This window comes from Microcebus murinus, chromosome 17 (assembly GCF_040939455.1).
Source record: "Microcebus murinus isolate Inina chromosome 17, M.murinus_Inina_mat1.0, whole genome shotgun sequence".
Classification (NCBI taxonomy): Eukaryota; Metazoa; Chordata; class Mammalia; order Primates; family Cheirogaleidae; genus Microcebus; species Microcebus murinus.
This window is the reverse complement of record NC_134120.1, coordinates 592,943-610,618: the sequence shown is the minus strand read 5'-3', so window position 1 is coordinate 610,618 and position 17,676 is coordinate 592,943. Positions and strand designations below refer to the sequence as shown.

Here is a 17,676-nt window from a genome sequence, read left to right as displayed (position 1 = left end):
CTGGGGTCACGGTGAACATATAAAACACCTTTGGGGCCACCAAGGAGGGAGAGCACATGCCCTGCACAAGAGAGGGGAAAGTGCTGAACTGTGAGATAAAATATCCTGTTTTATCTGTGCTCAGGAACCAGGCTTATTAGTCTAAACGTGTAAATAACCCACGTGCCACAGGTCTGGCCACTGTTCTGGTGAGGTAAGCCAGTCCCAGGTACAGACGTGTTCACGGCTCTGTCTCCACGGCCAGATGCCGCTCGGCCAGGCCGTCTGTTCACTGGGTGTCGGGTAAATGGGTAGGGAGTGGACAGATGGGGTAGACAGAGAGACAAGCTTCCCCCTTTGTTCTAAAACCACACGGCGTTCATTCCTTGTAGAAGTGGTCCACTGGCAACGATGCTATGTTGGTGGTGTCCTTTCGAAGGTCGGATTCTGCTTTGATTTGAACATTCAGCTTCACTCTCTCTGGGTTCTGGGTCTCGCCAGGTGAGACGCTGTGTGTGCTCTGGCTGAACAGGTGCGTGCACGTGGCTAATGAGAACCTGTTTCTCGCCGTTGGAATCAGACGTGAGAAATAAGGGGTTGGCTATCAGTTTGGGCTCGCAGTTTGTATGAGACAGATGCGGCAGCATGTGAGTGTGGCGCGGTGAATGCGTCTCCCACAACAGCCCACAGCTGACTGGAAGCAAGTGCCCATAGCAGCAGTCACAGGAGAGCCTGGACCACGCTGCACCCAGGGCCAGGGCAGGGAAGGAACAAGAGGAGCCCAGAGAACCTTGCAGGGTGATGACGATGGTGGGGTCGTGTCACAGCGGCCCAGGGAGGGACCAGAAAGAGCTCCCAGCGGCCCAGATGGAGCAGGAAAGTAAACAAGCTCATCGCATTGTGGCCAGGGATAAAGTACCAGCCAGTCCATACTTCACATGTGTGACAGAGCAGACCCTCCTCACGGAAGAGGCCCAGCTGTGCGTGTGAAGAGAGTGGGGCAGGAAGCAGAGACCACGGCAGGACCTGCTGCAGCGGGACCCCCGGCGCACACAGCTTAGTGGGCAGTTGGGAGAAAAACTGGATATTTGCACCGTCTGAAAGTGTCTTCCCAAGACACCCATCAGTTACAAAGGGACAAATGTGTGAGGGCTTGACACGGAGACACCCAGCAGACGCCAGCTTGACCAGGGACCGCAGTCCGTGTCCCCTGTGATGAGACACGAGGATGCCGCGGCCCCAACTGGAGCCCTGTGGGGCACGTCCAGTGTCTCCTCGTGGAAGACCCTAGTGTTAGGGTTAGGTTTTGGGTTTCACACTAGGGCTAGGGTTAGAGTTAGGGTTTCGTGTTAGGGTTAGGTTTAAGGCTAAGGGCAGAGCTAGGGTTAGGGTTAGGGTTTTGAGCTAGAGTTAGGGTTCGGGTTACCGTGGGCATCTGCATCACGCATAGGTGGTTTGAGAGGCACCTAGCGCGTTAGGGGTGGAAGGGGAGGGCTGGCCGGGTCTGGAGGCTGCGTGTGGGGCCAGGGACAGTAAAGGGCACTGGAGAGAATCGGGGCACCCGGCTGGCATGTCTGGGAGGCACCCATGGAATGTCTCGTGTCCTGCGCTCATGTGAAACACCAGCCTGGCGAGGCCACCGTCACGTGTGGGAGCACATCCTGCTCTTAGAGCTTTCCCTCAAGTCTGAAGTTGCCTCCTAGGAAACGGTTATAAAAAGAACAGAGCTGGGAGGATTTTCATTCTTCCTCGGGTGGACCCATGTTTGTAAAGCTGCGGTCTTGTCCTCCGTGAGTTGTAGTCCGTGCTCAGCTCAGTGCACCGCCCTCTCTGTGGGCTGGGAGCTGTCAGGCGTCCTCAGCGACTGCAGGCAGAGCGGATGCAGATCAGCCTCGCGCTGCAGCGCCGTCCTCACTTGTCCCTGCGGTGCCTCCTGGTGTCGCCGAGCTTCCAGGAAGCTCCCTGTTCCTCTTTGAGTCACTTGGTGACTCTGAGGCTCTGAGACCTGCCTGTCCATGTCCTCACGAGACTCCCGTGGGAGGGGAAGCCCCAGACGGAAGGCGGCACTGTGGACTCTGATCGGCTGAGCCCTCAGCCCCACCAGCCTGCAGCGCGGACTGGAGGAGATCACCGAACTCCGCACGTTTCTTCGTCTGTGAACGAAAACAGTGTCGGCTCTGCCCACCTGATGCTGCCGGTCCCCAGGAAGGTCTGTGGAAGGGCAGGTGCTGGTGGTGTCTCCACTGGCTTGTCCCGACACAGGAGGACTGAACTCTGACCTTTTTGTTCTCTTCCCTAAATTCCTAAAGGCCTGGTGAGTCGCGCCCTACAAACCGTAAACTCTCATTAATGGGTTTTTATTAGCCACGTGCAAAGCAGCTCACTGTCCAGACCGACTCTGGAATGCACCACCTGGCAGAGGACCCTCGTCGTAGCAGCCCCGTCTGGACTCGGGCACTCCTTCCTGCTGACTTCCAGTCTGCAGACAAAGCAGAACGTTCAACCAGCTGCCAACTGAACAGTTCCCAAAACCCACCTGTGACTGCAAGCCCTGCTTTGAGATTTCCCACCTTTTTGGGCTGAACCTCCCACGTGCTGGTTTATGGTTTCACCTTCGGTTCCTGTCTCCACAGCGTGAACCAGACTGTTGCCTGCTGCCTCGGGAGATCGTGCCCCAGGCCATGGCCGCACATGTTTGGCTCAGAATAAACCTCTTTAAGTATTTTGGCAGAATTTGGTTTTTCTGTCAACGCTTGCATCATGGTTAGCAAATCTTTAGCACCAACAAGTGGGTGCAGGTGACTAGTGACTCAGTCTCCGTCTGGGATTACAACGGAGCCCTAATCCTTGGGAGTCCTGTCCTTGGGAGTGTTAGACGAGACCACAGCCCGGAGTTCTGCCCTGGCCCGGCCCTAAAAACCTGTCTAAGGTTTTAAAAAGCAAAAGTTGTTACTCAAGAATCCATTATGTTTGTCGATGTGGGATTTGTTTATGTGACATCGTTCCCAGAAAGGATTTAAGGGATGATGATTTTTACTTTAATCAGGGTAGGCCGTCCTTACTGAAGAGCTATTACCTTTTGTATTTTTTGATCTGAAGAAACTAAAAGGTAAACATACACATGCTTGTTACCAAGAAATAAAGAAGTGAAGGGAAATTATTTTTAACAAAATTACTTTTACAAAGAGAGTCTTTATCCCCTAGTTCATTGAGATGTTTGTTTATATCCGCTGTCTCCTGGGCTACTAGGAAGATCGGGCAAAAGAAAACGGTGACCTCTAGCCCAGGTGTCCCAGGGCCCTGCCGAGCTCCGTGGTGGCTCGGGGCCAGGGCGGCTCGTGGCTGGGCCGGGGTCTGCTGGAGTCGCTCTTGCCCAGCTTTGTGCAGACGCCTCAGTCACGTGTGTTCTCTGTTAACTAAGCCGCCCCCTCTCTCCCTAGGGAAGATCCTTGTCCTTCAAGACCTTCCTCGTCTGGGTGTTAATCAGTGTTTACCAAGGTAAGGCAGGCTCTGGTGGTACTGCACTAGAGATCTTCTTGTTTTCTTTCAGCAGTGTTGCTCTCGCCTCTGGGTTAAATTCCCAGCTTAAAATTCCGTGGGGAGTGAAATGCTGCTTTCTGTTTTTCTCTTAAGTTGAGGTTCCAGTGATGTGGGTTGGTATTTTTATATATATATATAAATGCTTGTCACCTGAGAACTGACCTGTGTTTAAGTGAATGTTAATTCAGAAAAACGTTAGCGAGCTCTCACCACACTGTGCACCTGCACAGCGGCTTTCTCTCCTGGGTGGTAGCAAGGCTGAGAGATGTGGGTTCTGTGAGAAGCCACTGCCCGCCGTGTCCAGCGTTCCACACATGTGGATCTTGGTAGAAGTGCAGTGAACACAGAGACCACGCATACTACATGAAACACGATTATTTACACGGATCAAAGTAGAGCTGGGCTTTTCCTCCAGGTATTAAGAATTTTGTAAGCCTCTGCTTGCTATTCCTGGCTCATCCAGCTTAATCCCTGGAGTTCAGATAAAGTGTGTGCACATGGTCCCGCGCTTTTGACGTTCTTGGGGAGGGAGCTGTTCCTGTGGCCCCTGGCGTGCGCCGAGGCTGCGGTGTGTTGCGAGGCGTGTGTGGAAGCCCCTGCCCTGTCTTGCAGGCGGCATCCTCATGTACGGGGCGCTGCTGCTGTTCGAGTCCGAGTTCGTGCACGTGGTGGCCATCTCCTTCACCGCGCTCATCCTCACCGAGCTGCTCATGGTGGCGCTCACGGTCCGCACGTGGCACTGGCTGATGGTCGTGGCTGAGTTCCTCAGTCTGGGCTGCTATGTGGCCTCGCTCCTTTTCCTGAATGAATATTTTGGTAAGTTGCCTTGGAATTCTTTTTTGAATCATTATCTATTTGTGGTTTTTAAACATGTTTTATTGTTCCTTAATACGCTGTGTTAAATTATGGATCACAGTGAAACCCACATCACGAAGTTTCACGGCACAAAAGCTTGCTTGGTGGAAGGATAAAACTGTTCGAAACCATTTATAAGGTTAAGGTTTTCCCCATCTTGGCTCTTTTTTAAAGAATATCACAGTTGTGTGTATTTCCAAGAAGTCTTCCCAGAAGAGCTGTGCAGTCTGTCCGTTGCTCGTGACTAAGGCCGCCATGCCCACACCGGAGGAGGAGCTGTGTGGAGTGGACCAGCCCAACGCCGGCTGCTCATGCTCCTCTCCGCTCCCCTGCACCCTTGGCAGAGGGAGGTTGCGGTGTGCAGGCGTGTGGCTCCCATGGCACCTGAGGCCGGCACCGTGCTCAAGCATCCATCCGCCCGCGTTGCCCAGGGCTGGGCTGTTGCTCATACCTCCCCCGCCCCACTGCAGGCAGCACACAGCCGGATGAGAGCTGAGCACCCAGCACGTGGGGGCTGCATCCTCACCGTCCTCTTGGTCACCACATCACAGCAGCCCAGACGGCCGTGTCTGGTGTCCTGACTCCTCTTCCTCAGAGTTCAAGACCCAGGAACAGGCAGAAGAGCCTCCCGACCTGACACCGCTGCGCCCCTGGAGGGGAGGGAGCTGCCGGAGCCGAAGCTGGCTGTGTGCGGGCCCCACCCCGAGCCTCCCTCTCCCTGCTGGCGCTCCTTCCTCAGACAGGCTCACGCTTCCCCAGCTCACGCCTTGGCCAGCCGAGTCTGAGAACGCCCCATGCAGAGCCGTCAGTCAGAGCTCCATCCCAGCCACCCCTCAACTGGCTGACGTGGCCCGAAGACTGCATGTGGCTTCTCCCTTAAGGACGTTAAAACCAGGGTGGAGAGAAGAGAGGACCGTGCCCAGATGGGACGGGCGGGGCCAGGCCTCTCACGATTCCCCAGCGTGGCCGAGCCTGGGTCTCCCAGGGCCAACGCTGCAGTGTGGGGCCGCCAGCACCCGACACTTCCTGGGAACACACAGGGTCTGCCTGTGGCAAGTGTGGTGGGGGCAGTGCCCTCCCTGCCTGCCCTCCCAGCCCTCCACATCCCCAGTGGAAGGAAAACCGTGGGGCGTGCCAGGTGGACCCCGAGCACCGTGTGCTCACCCCTGCAGGTCTCCACTCGCACAGTGTGCACGGGTGACAGGAGCCGCGCTCCCAGGGCGCCTGGGGCTGAGCCCTGCAGGGAGCGCAAGACCACGCCGTCAGCTGCCCCTGACCGCTCGGGGTCCGGGCCACGCCTGGAGGCCCTGTGGGAACAGGCAGCGCAGCCAAGGGTCAGAGCCGCAGTCGCAAACACACCGCACCTGCCGTGTCCGGTCCTCTGAGAGTACTTCTCTCCTCGTCAGCTCGGCACTCGCAGCGTGTGACGCTGCCAGCCCTGTCCTCCCTCCCTGCGGCTCTCGGGGGCTGCAGCAGGGCATCTCTGGAGCTCTCGAAGGCAGGTGAACTTGCTGCTTTCAAAAGCGTGGAAACGAAGCAAAGCAGTATTGATAAAGGCACTTAACTCGCAAGAAGAGAGCCTTCCTCCAGCTCATCTGTGACTCGCGGCAGGTGCGCCCCGGGCTCAGGTGCTGCTGGCTCGTCTGCCTCGGTTGTCCCGAGGGCCCCTCGCTGAGCCCCGTGGTATGCTTACGGCCGCTGGGCCCAGGAGCGACGCCTGCCCTCCCGCGCTTCACTGTCGGGGTTCGGCGGCTCAGCGCTTACATCTTCCAACAACATGCCAAAGGTTTTCCGCCATATGTAGAGTCAAGCTACATGCACGTCAGGTTTCTCACATGCATTTTCGCATGAGGGGTTTACCTGGCGCAGTCGCCGGCAACACAGCTCTGTCGTGGATCACGGTCCGGCCCGTTTGCAGCTGCTGGGAGGGCGTGGGCTGCGCGCTCTGCGCAGGCGGGATGGGCAGGCGCCATCTCGTGCCTGCGGCCCCGATTAAGTCAGCTCCACCTTTAACGAAGCCCAGCTGGCTGTCAGGAGGCACTGTCTGCCCCCTGTGTGGCATTTGGTGACACCGATCGTCACCCGTGTCACATTCTAATACTTTAGTTTCATTCATTCTAGTAAAAGAATCAGTTGCGCCCAACACGGGCAAAGCAGGCCTGCAGCGGAGAACGCCGGAGGTGGTCGGGGCGTGCGTGGCGATGGTCCCGCGGCAGGCAGGCCGCGGCGGTGCTTGAGGGCCCAGAGCCTCCGTGGGCGGCGCCTACATTTCTCCTCTGTTTTGCCAACAGATGTTGCCTTTATCACCACCGTGGCCTTCCTGTGGAAAGTGTCGGCCATCACCGTGGTCAGCTGCCTCCCGCTCTACGTCCTCAAGTACCTGAGGCGCAAGCTGTCGCCGCCCAGCTACTGCAAGCTGGCCTCCTGACCTGGCCTCCTGACCTGCACGGACGCGCCAGGCCTACCTTGTCGGAGGGGCCTCACCTGCTTTTCTTTTTTACTGTCTTTCAAAACATAATTTGCACTCCGAAGCAGCCCGAGTTCCTATTGCAAATGAGCCCTGAGTCTCTCACTGCTGCTGTGAAGGGGTCGCCTTGCTCTGGAGTCCTGAGAACTGAAAGAACGCTCAACCTCTGCCATTGCCTAGCGTTCCAGTAGTTCCTTCTTTGGTGTTCTGGCTGAGTCACTCCTGCCCAGACGTAATAAAGTCTAGATGCTTCCGAGGCAGCGTCTGCGCTTGCCCAAGTCCGGGGGGCGGTGGGTGTCCACGCTCGGGACAACAGAGGCCTCCGCCCTGCGCCTCACACCCTCTTCTCTTCCTGCTCACATGTCGCTTCCTGCAGAAATCCACGTGTTCTTGAGTCCTCACAAAAAGATCCGTTCCCCTCACACACACACACTAGGGACAAGCCGAACAAAGGCAGCGTCTCTGGGCGGGATCGCAGCGCAGTGTGAGTGCTCCCCGGAGGCGCCGCTGGCGTGCAGGTGCTTTCCAACCTCCGCCCTGCCCACAGCCATAAAGCCACTCTTCGACGACACCGTCTCTGTGCGAGCCAGCTGCCCCGTGACACCCAGGTCACCGAGACGCTGTGCTCGCCTCGTGGCAGGTTTTCTTGGTTAGAAACACACAGGCATCCACATTAAGACAGAAAGCCCTCTGCTTCCCAAGCCGTGACGATGTCCATGCGCCACGTGCTTCCGTCAGGCCGGGGGCTGCTGCGGGCTGGGGTCGGCGTTCTCTGCGGTGCTGGGCCCGGGTCTCACTCCAGGCCTCCAGTCCAGCCCACAGCAGGCCTGTTGTTGCAGAGCTTCTTCCTGTTTTCTAAGACAGGACAGCACAGCCCTCTCTGCGCCAGCTGCCGCGTGTCCCTGCCGTCCTGCGTGGCCGCCTACAAGGGCGCTCCACGGGAATCGCACGGCAAGCTGGGGACCTGGCAGCGCCGGCCCCCGGCCCCAACCCCCATGCCCGTGAGAATCCGTAGCCTCAGTTAAAGGAATAAAGCTTGTGCCTCCCTGAAAACTTCTATCCACACCTCTCGAATTGAGCTTGTCTAGCAGGCTGGCTTTGGGCTGCCGAGCCTGTCTGAATTTGCAGAGACATGGGGCCTGGGGACGTTCCCCACTTTGCCCACATGGTGTCGCTGCTTCAACTCGTCTGGAATGCCAGGCGTCCACTGGGCTGCCCGGCGGGTTTCGCCAGTGTGCGCAGAGATCCTGTGGGGAGTCGTCCTGTGGGCGGCTCAGGACGCCCTTGTCCTCCTCTGGCAGCACCGTCAGGAACAGGCGCCGGATTCACCTCCCAGGGTCCACGTGCAGCCAGATGGCCGCTCACCGCCACCCACGCAGTTGGCAGGCTGAGCTGTAAGACGTTGTAGATAGCCCCAGACACAGCTGCCAGCCTTCACAAGTAGCGCTCTGCACAACTTTGACACAGACTCCAACAGGCCTCAGGTCAGTTGGACGCAGTCGGCCTCATCTCCCGGTGGGTCTGAGTCAGAGAGGGCTGCGCTGCACTTCCAAAGCCTGTGACTCCGAGGAGCCAGAATCAGGGGGCTGCGGGGGAGACCGCCTGTCCCTCCTCTCCTGGTTAGGGCCCAGCAGAGAGGTGACACCAGAGAGACCTCAACCACATGGACTGGGCAAGCCGGGTGTGAGTCGCCCCCTGGCCGCAGGGCCCACCTCGAAGCCCCCCCACCAAGGCCTGGAGGTCGGCCCGTCCACCGGAGGGGCTGGACCACACGGCTCTGCTCTCCATGTCTTGGCAAGGACCGCGGCTTCCGTACGTGGACCAAGCACGCCAGCCCAAAGGCTGAGGAGGCCAGGTGGAGCAGCAGAGCCTACAGCTGGCACAGGACAGGCGGGGAGGGGCAGGGCAGGGCGGCACCCTGGGAGACGGGGCCCCGGAGGGTACAGGTCAGGGCGGAAAGTGCATCTGGTGGATTGGGGTGGGCACGGCAGAGAAAGCTGTGCAGGGCTGAGGCCTTCCAGAGGGCTGCCGTCTGCTGGGGGCAGCCCCTTCCTCCGCCGCCGCCCCAGCCCTATAGCATGCCTCAAGGCCAGGTGCGCAGGGTCACCTCACCGGGGAACCAGAGCAGCAGGAAGGCGGGCAGCACATTTGTGAAGAACCTCTCCGTCCAACAAAAATGATCAGAGAAATTATAAACAACTTCAACTGGAAGACAACAATCTGTCTAAGTTGGATAGAGCGAGAGCAGCGCTGGAGGAAATTTCACAGATGGAAATGCTTGTATTAGGGGGAAAGGTCTAGAGTCAGAGCTAGAAGAGAAATAGCCAGGTAAGCCCAGAGAGAGGACGCAGGGCAGGGCCAGTGGCGATGACATAGGCCCCGGACCACAGGTGGCTCTTGGGAAAGACCCCAACACCAGGACTAAAGACAAACCTCTGTCTGTGAGCAGAGGACGAAAACAGAAACTCTCCACATCAGAGATCCGGGTGGCGGGACGGCGGGGCCGTGGCGGGACGCCATGGAGCCCTCGAGTGTGCGTGTGTGGCGTGTGTGTGCACGCTGGACAGGCGACCTCACCGGTGCTGAGCACAGTGGAGTGGCGGTGTGGCGCGGTCCCCACATGCCCCACACCTCTTCCCTCGTCCAGCGAACCCAGTCAGCCAACTTCCGAGTTTCACAGCGTGAAGAGACGTGAGCTGGGAGAAGGTCTTGGGGGGCAGCGGCGAGCGCCTCACCTGTCGTGCCTGCCGCCCTCCGGGGAGGGTGTCTCCGGGAACAGCCGCCTGCTGCCCTCTTTCAGCGTCGCTGTGGGCCGAGTGCTGAGCTGCGCCGGCTGCCGTGGGCCTGGCGGCAGGTGAGTGGCGCCCATACGACACAGATCTGCCCGGGCCGGGGCCAGGGCCTGACCAGGTGTGAGCACTGAGCATGCCCCGCGTCCTCCCGGCAAAACGTCCTGCCTGTTGTCGCCAGGTGGCGAGGGCCTCCCCATCCCAAAAGGCGTAGCAGGTGCTCGTGCCTCTGCCTGCGCCGGGGAGCCTGGTCACCTACTGGCCGCAGCCACTCCTCCGGGCTCGCGGGTGGGTGGGTTGGTGGGCAGCGCTCCGGCCAGGACCTCGTCCCGGGCATACCGGGGGCACCTCGCTGACACTCCCCTCGGGGACTGGCTCCTCCCTGGGCCCAGGAAGTGAGCCGTCCCCAGTGCAGGACCCCGTCTGGGAAGCAAAGGGAGCTGAGACCCCGAAGGGATCCGGGACGCAGGGACAGCGCTGAAGGCGGAGGCCCTCGGGCCCAGGTCACCTCAGGTCTCCCCTCGGCCCCCCAAGGCCTCTGCACAGCCCCGACCCAGCAGCGGTGGCTCTGTGTCTGGCAGTTGGCATGCTCCAGCAGGAGCTGCGGCTGAGAGTCCCTCCCGTGCCCACCTAGCAAGGCTAGTCTCGCGGGCCAGACATGCAGCGCCACCTGGAATTGCTGCCCGGTATCCCGGCGCCTGGAGCAGGCCAGGTGTGGCCACAAGGCCGGCACTCGGGTCCCTGGGCCCATCCCTCAGACGGCCGGTCTCACCCCAGCTTCTGAGGTCTGGCCTTGGGGAGCCTGTCGCTCTGGGACCTGGAGGCCTCTGCAGGGAGGCCCGGCGCAGTCCTGCAGCACAGCCGGCCTGGGAGACACGGCAGCAGGGCCGAGGCCCTGGAGGACGAGGCACAGCCAAGAGCCCTCCTGCTCCCCCCATGGCTCCCTGTGGCCCAGCACCCCCCCAGGAGGGTCTCGGGGACCACCGAGGTCACTGGGTAGCAGGGAGGCCCGCCCCACTTGAACTCAGGTCTGGGGGGACGGCCTGTGTCTGGTCCACTCCCCGGCTCAGCGCTGGCCGGGAAAGGCCAGGTCCCCTGAGTGCTGGGTGGGGCCCCTGGGCAGGGCCGACCTCGGCCTGTCTCCCAGCAGGGCTCCGCTGGGCTCCCGCACCCAGAGCCTCTAACCCTTCTCCAGAGACAGGGGACACCCCACCTGGGAGCTCCCAGGGTGGGGCAGGGAGAGGCGGAGGGCCCCCCACATCCTTTCCCCCTCCCCACAGCTCCCCATCCCCCACAGGCCTCCCCCAACCCCTCCCCACCCCTCATAGGCCTCCCCACCCCCTGCCCATCCCTCACCCCTCCCTACCCCCTACAGACCTCCCCCACCCGTCCCCACCCACCACAAGTCTCCCCCAACCCCTCCCCACCCCCACAGGCCTCCCCAACCCCTGCCCATCCCCCACCCCTCCCCACCCACCACAGGTCTCCCCCAACTCCTGCCCATCCCCTACCCCTCCCTACCCCCCACAGGCCTCCCCAAACCCCTCCCCACCCCCACAGGCCTCCCAACCCCTGCCCATCCCCCACCCCTCCCCACCCACCACAAGTCTCCCCCAACCCCTCCCCACCCCCACAGGCCTCCCCAACCCCTGCCCATCCCCCACCCCTCCCCACCCACCACAGGTCTCCCCCAACTCCTGCCCATCCCCTACCCCTCCCTACCCCCCACAGGCCTCCCCAAACCCCTCCCCACCCCCACAGGCCTCCCAACCCCTGCCCATCCCCCACCCCTCCCCACCCACCACTAGTCTCCCCCAACCCCTCCCCACCCCCACAGGCCTCCCCAACCCCTGCCCATCCCCTACCCCTCCCTACCCCCCACAGGCCTCCCCCAACCCCTCCCCACCCCTCATAGGCCTCCCCACCCCCTGGCCATCCCCCACCCCTCCCCACCCACCACAGGTCTCCCCCAACTCCTGTCCATCCCCTACCCCTCCCTACCCCCCACAGGCCTCCCCAAACCCCTCCCCACCCCCACAGGCCTCCCCAACCCCTGCCCATCCCCCACCCCTCCCCACCCACCACAGGTCTCCCCCAACCCCTGCCCATCCCCTACCCCTCCCTACCCACCACAGGCCTCCCCCAACCCCTCCCCACCCCCACAGGCCTCCCCCAACCCCTCCCCACCCCCACAGGCCTCCCCCAACCCCTCCCCACCCCCACAGGCCTCCCCCAACCCCTCCTCACCCACCACAGGTCTCCCCCAACTCCTGCCCATCCCCTACCCCTCCCTACCCCCCACAGGCCTCCCCCATTCCCTCCCCACCCCCCACAGGCCTCCCCCACCCCCTCCCCACCCCTACAGCCCTCCCTGCCCCCCCCTGCTCTCCCCACCTCAGGGTCCCCACAGACTCTCCCAGGGTCAGAGCCGCTAGGAGCCCCCCACGCAGCTGAACAAGCACCCCAACCCCGTTCAGGAGCTGCCCCAGCACAGGGCTGGCCCTGGGGGCTCCGGAAAGGGGCCTCGGGACCCGCCGGCAGGAGGCCTCGAGTCCTTCATGAAACCCCTCATCTCAGCGGCTGCAGATGCCCGGGACCTGCCTCCACGAGCCCGCCCTAGGCACCCTCCACCCGGCCAGGGTGCTGCTCAGGACGTGCTCAGGGCTGGGTCCCCAAGGGACGCGTCCGTCAGAGGCCGCTGTGCCCCGGGGAGCTGGTGGCTGGAGCTGCTCCGCCCACGAGCAGCTGGGCACTTGGGGGCCAGCAGACCCTGCTCTCGCTACCCGCCACGCCCCTGCCGGGCTCTCCCCCGCGACCGTCCACACATCACAGCCCAGGCTGGCACCACCGCGAATAGGTGCAACCTCAGAAGTTTCCAGAAGGGGGTGCTAGAAGCCAAGAGATGGATCCACTGGGCCGACCTGGCTCTGGGATCTTGGGGGTCAGAGACTGGGAGGTCTCAGGGTTCCACCCACTTGGTGACCTTGAAGCCCAGGAGGCGGACACCTGCAGGCAGCAGGGGTCGGAGGTGGCCTGGTGGGGTCGTGGGGCTGTGGCCAGGAGGGGACCTGGCTGAGCAGTGAGGCTGCAGGTTCGGGAACCCACGGAGCTCGGAAGTCAGACTTCCTGGGATAGTGAGGACCACCTGGGGTGAGCAGGAAAAAGCCGGAAGATGCCCGTCCAGCGGCAAGAGGTAAGTCTTGGAACCAAGAGTTGGGTTTGGAGGGTATGGAAGACCTCCCAGGCTGGGCTGGAGGGACCCCAAATGCCAAAACCTAACCTCAGAGGTGTGGGGAAACCCCTCCCGGGGTCCGCCCACGGCAGCTGCTCCCCCACGGGCCCTGCCCTGCCTCCGCTGCCCTGCGTCCTCTCTCACCCCACCACAGCCACCCCACAGACGCCCAGCACTTGCTGCCGGATGGGGCCATTGTCACCTGCACCCCATTCCCAGAGCTGGCTCCCAGGGGCCACTTGGGGCAGCGGGCCGAGCGGGGGTGACCATCACGCCCCACACCCTGGCTGCGCCCTCTCAGCTCCGTGCTCAGCGCCCAGGAGGGGCTGCCAGGCCTGACCGCGGCAAGTGTGGGACACCCGCGTGCCCCTCCTACAAGGACAGTGAGGACCAAGGCCCACATCCCTCGGAGGTGCACAGGCACCTGCTGGCGGTGCTGTGAGGGGGACAGACAGGGACGCCCACACACGCAACGTGGGGACCACCGTGACCCCCAGTTTTGGGCCCTGCCCCCGCGTGCCTGGGTGGTACCAAATTCTTCCCACTGTGCTGCCACCGCCCTCGTGCCATCAGGACAGCACCCCCAGCCGGCCCTCCACGCCCCCACGGGGGGCTGAGCCCAGAGCTGGAGCTTCCTCCAGGGAGGGCGTCCATGTGAGGCCGTCCCTTGTCAGCCACGAGGATGCCACGGAAAAGCCCGGCAGCCGCCACTCTCAGAAAGCTAAGCGCAGAGTCACCCAGGACCCGCGGTTCCGTGCCCAGGCGTGCACGGCAGGGACGGGAAGCGGGCTCTGTGTGCAGCAGCCGGAGGTGACGGCAGCCTGTGTCCTGACAGCTGGCGGGGGACACCCCCAGCCCCACAGAGGAAGGGCCACAGCACGGATGACGCTGGGCACGGTCGGGAAGACGCCGTGTGGCCCCGCTCACAGGAGGGCCCGGGTCCCGGAGCCACAGGGGCAGAAAGTGCCGGGTGGGTCGGGGGTCGGCGTTTCCTGGGACAGAGCTTCGGTCTGGGAAGATGAGGGTTCCAGGAGGGACAGTGGTGACGGCCTCAGGCAGCGTGAACGCGCTCGATGCGGTTTAACTCTGTGCTCAAAGGTGTTTGCCGCAGTGAATCTGCTGTCGCGCGCATTTCACCGCAGCGTGAAGACAGACGAGGGGCACGGCGTGACCCAGGAGGATCCACAGGCCAAGAACCCGGGGGCCGGGGACCGCCCTGCGCTTTGGGGTCTGAGACTTGAAACAACATCTTTGTTGAGCTTACGCTCGTTTACACTTTGGCAAGACGCCACTTCCTGTTTCTGAGCAGAAAAAGGCTGCGGCGGGCGCATGGGAAGCTCCACGTCTCCTTGGACATCAAACGGCTCCAACACAACATCTTGATGAGTCAAGTGCAAATGAATCAGAAACACATGGATTAAATTCCCCTTGAAATTCACTCCAGTTTAAAAATCAATGGAAAAAGTGCCTGGCAAAACTTGTTTAGAGCTTTATTGAACCAAAACACTTTAAAAATAGTTTGGGAAGCTCAGTGAACCCGAGCTGTGGCTCCGGCCCAGGTCTCAGGCGGGCTCTGTTCCCTGCAGCCGGGCGGTGGGGCAGAGCACCCTCCTCCGCCGCCAGCCGCCAGGAGCCGCCTAGAAGCCGTCTAGAAGGCTGCGCACGAGTGAAAAATGAAAGTAATTTAGCATCAAAAAGGAAAACAAAAAGAACCCCTGTCTAAGGCTGGGGCAAAAAAGGCTTGCCTCGGGCTGCTACTCAATTGAGCAGATTTGGCTAAACCAAGCAGTTTGAAGAAAAAAGTTGGAATATTGCCATTTGAAAACTAGTATGATTTTGCAAGAGGGAAACAACTGTTGATTTCACAGGGATAAACCCAAAATCTGGCCAGAAGTTAAAAACGTGATTTACTTCGCACCAGGCCAGGGCGGGTGCAGAGCAGGTCCCCGTGGCGTGAGGGAGGGCGTGCTTGGCGATCCCCTCCTTGTCCCGAAAGGAGCAGACAAGCTCCCAAGTGCAGAGCGACTTTCGTCCGGCCTCTGTGCAACTCTCTGACTTCTGAGAGGCAGAGCTCAGCGCGGACGGCCAGACTCCAGGAACCTGCCGTCGGCCTCGGGTCCCAGGCCAGGAAGGGGCACGTCTCCTGCCTCGCACAAGGCTCAACCAGTTTTCTCACCTGCACGGCCAAACCCGCACATTCTGCAGGAACGTTGGCGCAGCCCGCTTGAGTTTTCCAAGAGAAATCGAGGCAGAAAGGGCATTCTCCTTGCTCAGCGTGTCGCGCGAGGCCCAGTTGGAGCCGCAGGCCTACCGGGGTTTGCCCGGTGTCCACAGGCTCGCCTTCCTTCCTGCTTGGAAGCTGTTTACTCTCCTTCGCCTCCAAGCCAGCCCTGCCCGCCACACGCAGGAAGCAGCCCTGCGGCAGGTTGGCTGCGGCCGGGCTCCTGGCACGTTCTCCGTGAACCAGGCCTCCTGGCCTCGCGCACAGAATCCCAAATCAAAGCGGCCCAGCGGAGCAGGAAGCTGGGCCGTCGGCACGGAGGGGCCCTCAGAGGCGGCTCCAGACCGGGATTCGGGCCTCAGTTCCCGCCGCGACGGCCCCGGGACCCGGAGCTTCGCCAGGAGTAAGAGAACTCAGGCCTGGGCTCTGGGCTCTGGCGGGGTCTGCACCCAGGGGGCGTGGGGGCCACCCCCACGTGGTGCCCGCCAGGGCCACAGTCCCACAGCAGGTGCGCTGGCAGGGCACGGCCTGGCGCTTCCAGGCCCCCGAGGAGGATGTGTGGTGTGTGGTGGCACCGGGGGGCCGTGGGGGCCGTGGCCACCGCGCCGGTCCCCAGGGCTGCCACCGCAGGGAGCACACGCTGGCAGCTCAGACAGACCCAGGGGCGGGGCCGCGCCCGTCCAAACCTGGAAGGGGCTCCTTCCCGCCTCTCCCACCCCTGGCTGCTGGGGGCCCCAGTGCTCCTGGGCTTCACCCGGCCGCGCCAGCAATGTCACATGACCCTCCTGACATGTGTCTCCTCGTGGGCCAGCTGCCACCACTGGGCCCCATGGCGACCCCGTCTCACCCAGTCACAGTGGAAGGACCCGTGTCCAAGTCGGCGAGGTGCCGGAGGAGGGGGCTTCGCTGTCGTGGAGGACGCAGCTCAGCCCAGGATAGCGCCGCTCTGACGTGGCGACCACATGACCACAGCGCACCGGCAGGTGCCGGCACCGACCTCGCCACCAGGTGAGTGTGTCCTTGGTCCTCGCAGTGGGGGCTGGGCCCAAGCCCGGCTGTGGGAGTTTGGCGTCTGGCTGGGAGTGGGCTCAGCCAACCCGTGCCGCTGGAAACCGGCACTGTGAGTTCGAAACCCCAACCATTTAATTAAAATCTCCGGAAATGGTCCTTAAGGACAAACCGCCAGTGAAGAAACATCTATTGAAAAATATCTGTGGATATTTGATGAGAAGTCTGCAACTGGACCAAAACCCTTCCCTCGTCCCCTCCCAGCTGCACGAGGCGGGACTCGGTGTGTCCACCACAGCCAGAGACGGAGTCCCAGCATCCAGACAGAGTTTCAGCCCTGGGGGCAAGGCCAGTGTTCCGCATCCCCCCCGCCTTGTTGTTGACGCTGGGTCCGGGGGAGTTGGGGAGGGTGGGGGCTCCCCCAGCCCTCCCATCCCTGCTCCCAGTGGGGCGCAGGCTCACGGGCGATTCCAGGCCCGGAGCGGAGCCGATGGGACCTCAGCTCTGAAAGGGGGTGTCACTCAGACTGGCACTCACTGCCGGCCCAGCCCCCGCCCAGAGGTCTCTCCTGGAGGGAGAAGCAGCAAGTAAGAGAGACGGCACCTAATTCCCTCCGCAAGGAACTCACCTCGGCTGCGGCGGAGCGCGGGGCAGTGTTCCCCGAGGTGCTCTGGAGAACCGGGCGCTGCCACAGCAGGCGGCTGGCAGAGCCACGCGTTGGCGCCTGTGTGGCTGGGACAGCAGCTGGCTCTGGTCCAGGAGAGAACTGGGGAACAGACATCTGGGGGCCCCCTGAGGCTGAAACAAATACAGACGTGGACCTCAGAAACCACCGTTCACAGCAGGCACAAGTTGGGACATCAGTTTGTAGAGCGATGCCCAGCCCGGACACTGCTAAAAACAACAGAGTAGCCCTGTCCGCCCGCCCTGTGGTCAGGGAGAGGAGGATCGCCACCGAGTCCCGCCACCCAGGTGCCTCTGGGCACGCTGCCCCAGCTGCACCTACCAAGGGACCACACTGAACATGCAGGGAGGGGACACACACGGCCCCACAGTGGTCCCGGAAGTCACTGAACAAAGAGCAATAGCGAGAACAAGCCCCACCCGGGCAACTGGCACCTAGATTTGCTACAATGTACCGTCTACAGTGGCCAGTTCCCAGCAAAATGTATGAGGGGTGCAGAGAAACACAGAAGCATGATCCGCACATGAAAAGACGAAAACACTCAAAACAGACAACAGAAACTGCCTGTGAGAATGACCAGATGCTGGATTTAACAGAAGAGGATGTCAAAATACTCATTATATGTTCACAGAACTAAAGAAAATCTTAATTAAAGGAGTGAAAGAAGGCATGACGACAGCGCCACGTCAGGCAGGCACTATCAACAGGCGAGTGGGGATTCTGGGGCTGAAAGGCACAGCTGCAGTGAAGAACTTGGTAGAGGCCCGACGATGGATCTGAACTGGCCGAAGAAAGAATTAGTGAACTTGAAGGAAGATCAGTGATGAAGAAAATTAAAAGCGCCTTGGAGAAATGAGGGGCGGAGGGACGTTGTCAAGGGCACTGACGTGCACAGAATGG

At 61.5% G+C, this 17,676-nt stretch overlaps 1 protein-coding gene across 4 annotated transcripts in view; it reads left to right on the top strand.

Annotated features, from left to right (window-relative positions):
- The window catches only part of ATP9B (ATPase phospholipid transporting 9B), a 214,919-nt gene extending 207,970 nt beyond the window's left edge, over positions 1-6,949 (top strand). For all 4 annotated transcript variants that reach the window (XM_012788899.3, XM_012788897.2, XM_075993786.1 and 1 more), the window contains 3 exons: positions 3,420-3,477; positions 4,132-4,335; positions 6,666-6,949. In XM_012788899.3, the coding sequence (XP_012644353.1) occupies positions 3,420-3,477; positions 4,132-4,335; positions 6,666-6,802 (399 nt within the window). In that variant the 3' untranslated portion in view covers positions 6,803-6,949. The remainder of the gene's footprint in view (positions 1-3,419; positions 3,478-4,131; positions 4,336-6,665) is intronic.
- The last annotated feature ends 10,727 nt before the right edge of the window (positions 6,950-17,676 follow it).